The 11,315-nt window shown below is 33.7% G+C and overlaps 1 protein-coding gene across 1 annotated transcript; it reads left to right on the top strand.

The window, feature by feature from the left end:
* Window positions 1-9,221: 9,221 nt before the first annotated feature.
* Window positions 9,222-10,979, top strand: LOC113691763 (cytochrome P450 CYP94D108-like). The gene has a single exon (XM_027210059.2). It carries the CDS (start codon window positions 9,281-9,283, stop codon window positions 10,784-10,786), a length of 1,506 nt encoding a protein of 501 aa, XP_027065860.1. The 5' UTR covers window positions 9,222-9,280; the 3' UTR covers window positions 10,787-10,979.
* Window positions 10,980-11,315: the final 336 nt, after the last annotated feature.

Genomic DNA, 11,315 nt, shown 5'->3' with positions numbered 1-11,315 from the left:
AGAGGATGTTAGGATTCAGGCGCGAAACAAACACTATTGAGATATCAAGTGCACAACAATTTAATGGCAAATAAGTCACAAGCATAAAAGATAAACGACACACAATATTTAACGTGGTTCGGCTCCACCATTGAGCCTACATCCATGGAGAGAAATTTGTTCTTTATTATGAGAGAAAAATCCTATACAAGAATACAACTTGAACCCAATCCCAACCCTTGTATACCATCTCTCATCTCCCAAAAACTCTCTCTCACACCCCATGTATAAAGCTATTTAATGCCCTTTGTGTCTCCTTGTATGCATTTGTGTAGTATGTCAATCCATCTATTTATAGGAAATATTACTGTCAAAAAAATCAAATAACAAACTATTTCCTAAACTAAATAGAATTTCTTGGCTACTAGTTCAAGTAACTAAAATCAATTAGGAAACTAGTTACTTCCACATAAGATAAGAAATCTACCTAAAAGAATTTAAGCCAATTTCCTAACAAATCTCCACATTGGCGAAATTTTTTTTTAACAATCATTTACCTTCAATTACCAAATAATATGGTACTAAACTACACACTCGAATCAATACAGTCTTGACACCAAATCGATTCAATCGGCAAATGAACATGTATAGTTACCCCGAATCCAACCTCCAGTTGACTCGTGAGAAGGTACCTCAATTCACTATCTCCCTTTGTAGGATTTCTGCTCACTACCAATTGCAATCTGGGATCTCCTTCTGTGAGTTCTAACCCTAACCATTGAGGCAATCAAGTGGTAAAGTTACCATATTTCTTCCCATTCTCAGGACTATTTCGCCACGTGTGGTTTCCAAGACTCTACCTAAAACGAAAAACTCGTACCTGTCAGAGTCTTCTGGCGCATAAAAATTAGATCTCCTTGTTTCTTTGGGACACGTGCCACACCACCTAACAAACATAACCAAAATCTAAAATTCATCGGGATGAAGTATCAATCGTTGAAGGTGTGAGAAAGTCTCCACCGATTTACGTCCAAAATCAACATTGAACTCCACCTTTTCTTTGACCCTTGAATCACCTGCCTAGATTTACCGTCAAGCATCTCTATACTTTTCGACTTTTCATCCTTCACCATCAATGCTTTTTATCAAACCATTGAAACAAGGATACCACCCATTAAATTGTTCAATTGATGACAACTACCAATCCACTTGATCTCAATAGTTAGCTACGATCCAACTACGAACCTTGAGCAGCCCAATCTCGCAACCAGACTTTGATACCACTTGTTAGAATCCAGGCACGAAACAAACACTATTGAGATATGGGAACCACAACCATGGATTTGACACCACATCCAACCCAAAACCTTAAGGCATTGATCTATGGATTATTCCCACTTATATGTTCCTCATTCTACTCATCTCTTTTCGATGTGGGATATTGATTCACACTTGATATCCCAGCAATCTCCCCCTCAATTGTGAATTTCTTTCATATCGGACCTCTCTCTCTAACCCATCCACTCCATCAAACCCACTTTAATTTGAAGTGTACGATTCTTGCTTCAAGAGCCCACATGCCCTTGCCTCACTGCAGGTCTGCATGATTTTTTTTCCCCGTTCTTATCCAAGTCACGGCTTATCACTCCCACTGGTTTTTTTATCCTGAAGTCACTGTCCAGTCGAACCATCGACTCTGATACCACTTGTTGGGTTCTGAGAGAGCCAAACTCGGGGAGAATTTTAACCGTGAGTTAGAATGGGAACCACAACCATGGGTTTGATACCACATCCAACCCAAAACCTTAAGACATTGGGTCTATGGATCATTTCCACTTATATGTTTCTCATTCTACTCATCTCTTTCCGATATGGGATATTGATTCACACTTGATATCCCAACAGAGGAAAGGTGAAAGAAAACCCAAATTCAACAACTTTCAGTTCACATGAAATGAGTGTAACTCCGATGGTGAAATTGAAGAGGAAGAAAAATCTGCTCAATTGGGTTTCATGGCCATTGGAGATGATGAGGTAACATCTTCTAACTCTCAATTTGAAAGTGATGATGAAACTGATGATGATCTTGAATTTTTCATTATAAAATTGCATGATAGATTGAAAGAATCTTATGTTGGAAATAAGGAATTAAAACATAAAATTAACTTTTTTCTTCAAGACAATGCACGTCTTTTTCAAGAAAATAAAAAACTGAAAATTGAAAGTGATTTCTTAAAAATGAGTGAGACTGTTTTACACTTTGAGCTTGACAGAAAAATAAAATTTTGTAAATTGTTCAAAAAGAAACAAGGTGATTTGAAAAGAAGAATAGATAATTTAAATGAGTTGCTTCAACATAAAAATTAAGACTGTTTTCACAGTAATAAATCAAAACCTCATTTTGGCACTTATCAGAAAAAGATAAATTCTAATACAAATGAATTTGCTATTTATAAGAGAAGACAAGTAAGATTTATTCAACCTGTTCATGTAAATAACTCTTTGATTATATGTAATTTTTGTTATAAAAAAGGTCACATCAAAAGTGACTGCATTGTGAAAAAAAAAATGATAAGAGGCATGAAATGCATGTGGATAGTTAGACATGATACTAACTCTAACAAGTAGGAGATATTGGTAAGATTGATGAGATTCTTGTTCATAATACTTTTTTGTAATTCTCTTTTGATGTTTTTGATGTTTTGAACTAAGTTTTTCTTGATTTTTTACTGAATTCGTATGATGTCAAAAAGGGAGAAAAAAATAATGCTGATCTCATGATGATTTGCTGTGATATGTTGGTGATTGCTGTCATTTCTCTATTTTTATTTGGTATATTGGATTCTCTGTTATTATTGCTGAATTTTGGTAGCTGATTTTTACTCTATCTTATAATAACAAAAAAGGTGAGCTTATGCTTTTATGCTCAATATGGATGCTATGTGTAAGGGGGAGTTATTCTGAGATTATAAGTTTGGATGCAATGAGTGAGGGAGAACTTATGCTCTTATGCTCAATTTTTTTTTCTTTTTTTTCATCCATTGTTTTGTCATCATCAAAAAGGGGGAGAATGTTGACCTTAATCCCTAACTTTTGATATTTACAAAACAATGGATAATACTAATATCTCTTCAAGAACTATTTTCAATTGTGAAGCAAATCAGATTCGAAAATCAAGTGCAATTGAAAGAAGACAAAGATTGTTGAAAGCTGTCGGACGCTTGTGATGACAGTACCAGACGTCCGATAATCATTGCACAACTTCGGACGCATGCTTCGGACGTCCGATAGGATCCTTTGAAGCCGACGAAACCATCAGATGCTGAATATGTTTCCACCGGACGTCCGATAGAAACAAGATGCTTTTTGAAATCTCTTTGTTTGCTGTCCGACGCACAAAGAGCTTGCACCGGACGTTCGATAGAATTGAAGAAAATTTCTCAAACTCACTGCCTGCTGTCGGACGCAAAAAACAGGAGTACCGGACGTCCGACACTCCAACGGCTAGTTGACTCTTTAGCTACTTTCTATCCGTTGGAAGCATTAATGAGACACTTTTTTGATCCTATATAAATAATGGTTGTCAGATAGTTCAAATAACTTTGACACACTGAAGATACAAATGATCTTGAGTGATTTTAGTGAGAAAATACTCTTCAAAGAAGATTTGTGCTCTTAGTAGTGTGAGGTTCATTGTAAACTTTTCATTTGTGAGTGAATACTTAATAAGTGTAGCTCTGTGAGGGTTGTCCTGAGAGATAGTAAAACGTCCTAACTTAACCAAGTGGAGTTCGGGATAAGGAGGAGGTGAACCTTCCTTTGTACACAAGAGTGATTGTAATTCATCAACTTGAAGAAGGTTGGTTGAATTAATCTACAAGCTCAAGAGGAGTTGTGTAGTTAATTGGTTTGCAATTTTTTCCTTTTTATTTACTTTTTGTTACGTTTGTGATCTTTACATTGTTTATCTCTTCCACTTTGTTGTCTTCGATCCTTACAACCTGAAAGCCAACAAGTGTTCAATGAACAAATCCATTGTGATTCATCTATTGTGTTATTATAAAAATGTGTAAAACTATAAAAAAATATTTTATAAATTTGACGGGGCGCAATGTGCATCAAATGTCAGGTAAAAATTATGCATGCCTATTGCACATTTCAAAGAGTTTGTAAGAATGCTTCAAAACCAAATTATGGGTTGTGGCATATCCAATTAAGTTCGGCAGTGCAAATTGAAAATGGGTAACAAAAAGGTGTAAAGTGAAACATAGACTTTTTTGCTTATGGTGTATGCTTAGTAAATGTGTAGAATTGGACAAATTTCTCAATATGGTTAATGAAAGGGTCAAAATGGAATGAATATGAAAAATTAGGATAAAATATTTCCCTACTTCAAAATTCAGGGTGTAAAAAGGGAATCTACTACAAGTTGAATGTTGTAAAGTGAAATAAGTCTTATAATAAAACCAACCAACCAACCAACCAACTCTTAGTGGTTGAAACTTGAAACAAATGGTCATTCCTCCCAAAATGAAAAAAAAGGTCAAACAAACAAAAGGAAAAAGGTAAAAAAAAGTACTTGTCCTTTTTTTTTTTCCAAAACATAGGTGGTTTTTATAAAATATCAAAACTATACAATTGCGAGCAAAGGCTCAATGGATCTATACAATTAGTGTACTTGGACACCAAGAAAACAAAAGATTCTCATCTTGAATTATGCCTATGGCATATGAGCTAATTCTATTACATATGTGATTATATTCTTTACTAGCTAAATAAAAGGAGCGCATATGAAACAACAAATTTAATTGGTGAATATCTTCCAACACAGTTGCTAATCTCGTATCATGAGTTTTGCGAGCAAGGATGTAGTTGAGTATTTCCTTGTTTTGGATTTGGACCTCAACCTTTCTCCAACTTAGTACTACAGCTTTGCTCAGCAGTAGCTTGATAGCTACTTCTTCGTCAATGAAGTGATCTCCTGTACTTCTCTCCTTTAACGCCCACCCCTTCATGGTCTGCTGGTTGTCCACAGCAATTGGGGCACCAATTCCCATTTATGGGTTATCTTTTAGCTTGTGTATAGCAAACCTCAACCTCATGATATCTGCAACTGCCTCCTGTTGTTGTTGGAATGGGATCCTTTGTATTGCTGTTTCTTTTGCGCTCATCCTAGCTGTCTTTGTAGTGGCTTTCTTGTATTCTAGCCATTCTTCTTGAGCCTTCTAAATCGTTCCCAATGGGGGCTGTTGTTTGTCATTGAATTCTCTATCATTCCTGCTTTTCCAAATCTGTCAAAGGATATTGACTGTTAGAGCTAAATGTTCATTTCCCTTTGGCCTTTTCCTTGCTTCAGCAATCATTGTCCACCATCTCTGAAAGCATCCTTGTTGTATGTAGTTAGTACTTGTCCTAGCTATATTAAGCATCTCTGAAAAAAGTACTTGTCCTAGCTATATAGTAACAACTAATAGATGCTTTCACCAAAAATAAACAAATTAAAGTTCACCAGCCTCTTATATGACATTATATAGAAGAGATCAAATTCTTAGATTGGAATCAGACTTTTTTTTCTGTAACTGTGTAAGGAATTAACAGGTACATAGACCAAACGGATGCTCTAATAGCGGAATTAACAGGTAGATTAACTTGATTAGACCAAATGGATGCTCTAACAGCACTCCTTTGGATTTTTTTCACTACAAGCAGGGTTTGAACACTCAACCTACAGTCCAAAGAGGGATTCAATCCTTTTTTGGTGGCCACTGAACCAACGCTTAGTGATTAATTAAAATCAAACTTATGACTTGGTGAAATTGTCTTGATAACAAACGGCGTCTTCGCTTTTTTGGGGCTGGAGTGCTTGGTGTGTTAGCTGCTATATCGAGTAACATATGGGAGTTTGCTACAGTTATACGGTGGTGATATTTTTTTTTATAGGATAACTTCAGAAACCTCCCTTGAGATTTTAATAATTTCATATAGTTTTTTTGAGGTTTTATAAAGACTATTCAATGATTATAATTATTTCAAGGGAGTTTACAGATACCTCCCTTGAGTTTATCATTTTGGTATCAACAATTATTCAATGATTAAATTTTGAGTGAATAACATAAAATGCTCTTATGAAATTGTGAGGTTCATTTTACCTTATTATAATTTTTTTTAAAAAAAATATGGAACATGTACAAAATCTCAAACTCACTTTAACTCTCATCTCTACTATTTTAAACATTTCAAATTAGTACCATTATCACCATGATCACTACTGCCATTAGTCCTTAAATTCTAAAACCTCAATCTAAGTTTAAAAAAAAATTAGCATTGTTAAACTCAAAAAATTTCACCAATTGCATTAATACAGCATCATATCCCTCATATGTTAAAGTACCAACATCAGTTTCATCTTTTTTAAACCTTCAGCTTACATCTTCTATTATTCATCTCCACATCTATCAAGCAAAACTAAAATTAATTTGCAATTGATAAAATTGTGTTTAGGGCAAAATTAGTTGTTCCACGAGTGAATCTTGTTTTTGTTTCCATTAAATGTCTAATTGTGTGATACATTCATATGCATAAGATTAGAAGAAGATTGTTTAATTGCAGGTTAAATATTAATATGTTAAAGTTATTATGATCATTTTACAGGGACAAGGTAAGTGAAATATTAAAAATCTCAAGCGTATTAGATGAAATTGTCAAGAACGTCAAGAGAGGTTTCTAAAATTATCCTTTTTTTTTTAATAAAGTAGCATACACTTATATGACCATTGTACACATTAACTTTATTTATGTCTGCCTTGTATATAAAAATAAGGAGAGGTTACTGTAGCAACCTCTTGTTTTGCCAAGTGTATAGTCTCTTATTTTGACAAGTGTCAGTATCTATCTATTTGTAGTTGAAATTTTGCTTCACTATTTTTTTTTGTTAGTCAAAAATTATAACTATCTCTCCTCCCAATTCTTCCTCTTTTTGCCTCTAGTTTTAACCTTCATCTCCCTCTTTTATCTTTATCTTTTTTTCCCCTTCAAAATTTTTCTTTATAATTCATTATACTAAGATTATTTTCTTACTATTTTTTAGATGATTATTGTTGACCATGGAGAGATGTCCCAATAATCAACTGGTTTATATTGTTACTTCCTATTCCATCAATTTTAACTCTTTAATCCAGTATTTTGCTTTTTCTTTTCTTTTTTTCCTTCAGCCTAATTTTTCTCTACCTTTCCTCGTTCCACTCAATCAATGCATTTTTTTTCTTTTTACTCTATAATTAATTGAATGTATGTTTTTCTTGCACGGAAATGGATATTTCTTTTACTCCATTGTTAAAAAATTTCCTCATTTCATGCTGCTAAATATAGACTTAAAGTTTTTTTATTAACTGTATTTTTAACTTTTTTTTATTAACTGTATTTTATTTAGCCTTTATCATTTTTTTGTGTCTTTATTTTGTTATCTTGGTGTATTTATTTATTTTGGCTTGATCTCCTTGATATTCATTAAACCTTCCATTATTTTGGTTCTGCAAATTGATTTTCCTTTTGTGTTGTTTGTTTTAAATCTAAATGCAAATTTTATTTTTTGCAATTCTGATGTTTTAGTTCCTTTTTAATGCATAATTGAATCTTGCACTTCCTTTACCAATTTTTTGGTACTGAATTTTTGTACCCTTTTTATGCATTGAAAAGCCTTCCATTCAACTTTTTTGCAAGTTTTATTGTGAATTTGTAGGATAGAAGTTTTTACATGATGATGTCTTATTTGAAAAAAAAATAGTGGTGAAATTTTATGCATTTGTAAGTATAATAGCATGATACTTGAGTTTTATGGAGCATATATCATTTGTGTTAATATTGAACCAGTTTTGCATTTCTCATGTGATTGGTTTTTAAATTTTTGCTGTTGTTTGTCCATACAATATAGTATATATCTTTATTGCATCACAATAAGCAAGTTGGAGCAAAGTTTTGGAACATTCCACTAAAGATAAACTTTTTTAACCTCATTTTTTAACAATTATAATTTCTTTTTATTTGAAGCAAATTATAATATAATGAATTGGAAAAATCGTCCAAAACATCCCTCACATTTTGTAAAATGACTTTTTCGTCCCTCACTTTTAAAAGTGTAATTTTATGTCCCTTACATATTCACATCGGTTAAATTTAGTCCCTAACTAGGTTTCCGATCATTTTTTGGCCGGAATCCATCACGTGCAAGGCACGTGATCATTTTTGAAGGGTAAATTTGTCAAATTATATTTTACATAATCTAATATATAGTCCTCCACATTTTATAAGACAAATTTTTCGTCCCTCACATTTTATAAAATGATTTTTTCATCCCTCACATTTCACAAAATGAATTTCTCCATCCCTCACATTTCAAAAAATGAATATTTCCATCCCTCACTAATTATGTGTGTGAGGGAAACCCTAAAAAAAAAATTATGTGTGTGTGAATATATTTTGTTTAAACACATGTATATGTCTATTTGATTTTGCTTAATAATACGAATAGCATAAATATATGTATGTGTCTATTTGATTTCACTTAACAATACGAATACCATATATTATATGTGATTATTTGATTTCATCTGGTATTAGCTAGTAAAAAATTTTGCATTCATTGTCAAGTTGGTCAATAAAGCTATTTTCGGTCAAAATACAATAAGAATATACAAATTAAGGTTCTATTGATAAATATTAGCCATAATCATACAAAAAGAGAAAATAACCCACAAGTTGGGCCCAATTACATACATGTGTTTATGCTATTATTATTAAGTAAAATCAAATAGACATGTATAAAAAAAAATGTATTCACACACATAATTAGTGAGAAATAAAAAATTCATTTTTTGAATTGTGAGGGATGGAACAAATTATTTTATAAAATGTGAGGGACGAAAAATTTTATTTTATAAAATATGAAGAACTATAGATCAGATTATGTAAAATATAATTTGATAAATTTACCCTTCAAAAATGATCACGTGCCTTGCACATGATGGATTCCTGCCAAAAAATAATCGGAAACCTAATTAGGGACTAAATTTGATCGATGTAAATATGTAAGGGATATAAAATTAGACTTTTTAAAAATGAGGGACGAAAAAATTATTTTACAAAATATGATGATGAACCGCTAATGAATTTTAGCCATAATTTTATAGATGGGCCTAGTGCTTGGTTCCTTGTAGTTTAACATAAATGCAATATGTAAGCAAGCAAAATCTTAAAAGAAATACTACTGCCTACTCTGCTGCTCCTTCGGCCCTTTATCCTCTTCATGGAGCCATTCTCTTTGCCCTCTGTCCTCTTCATCTTCCTCGTCTCGCTTTACCTTTACATCTTTTTTCTCAAACCAATATCCAAACAAACCACCAAAACAGGCTTCAAAATCTACCCTGTAGTAGGAACTCTACCGGGATTCCTCCTCAACCGCCACCAATTTCTGGATTGGAGCACTGAAATCCTCTCCAAATGCCCCACCCACACAGCCGTCTTCCGCCGCCCCGGCGTCCGTGGAATCACAACAGCCAACCCACGAGTTGTCGAACACATGCTCAAAGCCAAGTTTGAGAACTACCCGAAAGGACCTCGATTCATTGGCCTTCTTGAAGACTTTCTTGGAAAAGGAATATTCAATTCAGATGGTGAATTATGGAAAGTTCAGAGGAAAACTGCTAGCTACGAGTTCAACACAAAATCCCTCCGAAATTTCGTTATTGAAAACGTTAGAGTCGAGGTGCAAACTCGCTTAATTCCATTATTCGAAGATGCAGCCAAAGTTGATAGAGTTTTGGATTTGCAAGATGTTTTGGAACGTTTTGCATTTGATAATATTTGCGAACTTGCATTCAATGTTGATCCAGGATGTCTAGGAGGGGATGCAACCAGTGGCCGTGAGTTCATGGAGGCTTTCGAGGATGCTGCAACTCTTAGCTCAGGTAGATTCATGTATGCTATTCCAGCTTTTTATCTATTCAAGAAATTCTTCAACATAGGTTCAGAGAAAAGGTTGAAGCAATCAATTGATACGGTCCATGAGTTTGCTGATAAGATCATAAAGTCCAGACTCGAAGAGGGAGTTGAGAGAAAAGATGAAGATCTGTTGTCAAGATTTATTGGGAATTCTGAAAATTCAGCTGAATTTCTCAGGGACATTATTATTAGTTTTATTTTGGCTGGAAGGGATACAACTTCATCAGCTCTTAGTTGGTTCTTTTGGTTGCTATCTACAAGGCCAATAATTGAGAGAAAAATACTTCAAGAATTGGATTTGATTCGAAATCGGAGTCATAAAAAAATTGGTGATGCTTATGATTTTGATGAATTAAGGGAAATGCATTATCTTCATGCAGCATTATCAGAGACTATGAGGCTATACCCTCCCGTGCCAATTGATACAAGGGCTTGTTTAGGAGATGATGTTTTGCCAGAAGGGACTTTTATTGCAAAAAGTTGGTTTATTAGCTACCATACTTATGCAATGGGGAGAATGGAAAGCATTTGGGGAAAAGATTGTTATGATTTCAAACCAGAAAGATGGTTGGAAAATGGAATTTATAAACAAGAAAATCCATTTAAGTTTCCAATTTTTCATGCTGGACCAAGAATGTGTATAGGAAAAGATATGGCTTATATTCAGATGAAGTCTATTGCAGCTTGTGTTTTGGAAAGATTTGGGATTGATGCAGTACTGAAAGATGGAAAATGTCCTGAGCCTTTGTTATCTTTGACCCTTAGGATGAAAGGTGGATTATCAGTGAAGGTGAAAGAGAGATGTTTGTGAACAAGATTCTCCGTTTCCTTGAAATTTCATTATTGATGAACTGTTATCCCATGTAACCGGTGGTTGATAATTTACTAGTGACTTGTACTACTTTACAGCTTTACGTTTGGTGATGTCTTGTTTCTACTTGAACTTTTGTACATATGTATGTATACGCTTGGCTTCATAATAAAACTGCATCTTCTTGGACGGATTCATTCGTGTGAATATCTCTTTCCGTCTTCTTATATTTTATAATCTTATATTTTATAATGAAATGACCAGAGTAATCAATTATGATCAAGGTTTTGAATGTCACTTTTAGTAGGATGGCATTAGGTTTCTGATTTTCTTTATAAAAAAGATGCTGTGGACACCATACAAAAATGATTTTTTGTTTTTCCAAAAACGGCAACACTTCGTTAACTTCAACCAAAGTACAAATCTTAGAGCAACTGCTCCTTAGCGTCTGCTCGAGCTGTCTCAAGCATTCAAACTGGGAAACTAAATTCCCACTCAATTACATCTTTCAAGTTAAGAGCAAATTTTG

Source organism: Coffea arabica, chromosome 6c, assembly GCF_036785885.1.
Source record: "Coffea arabica cultivar ET-39 chromosome 6c, Coffea Arabica ET-39 HiFi, whole genome shotgun sequence".
NCBI lineage: Eukaryota > Viridiplantae > Streptophyta > Magnoliopsida > Gentianales > Rubiaceae > Coffea > Coffea arabica.
Note: the sequence above shows the minus strand (reverse complement) of the source record. Positions and strands in the feature narration are given on the sequence as shown.

What these genes read in the sequence shown, in the direction of transcription:
- LOC113691763 (XM_027210059.2), top strand. Translation starts at nt 9,281, where the DNA reads ATGGAGCCATTCTCTTTGCCCTCTGTCCTCTTCATCTTCCTCGTCTCG.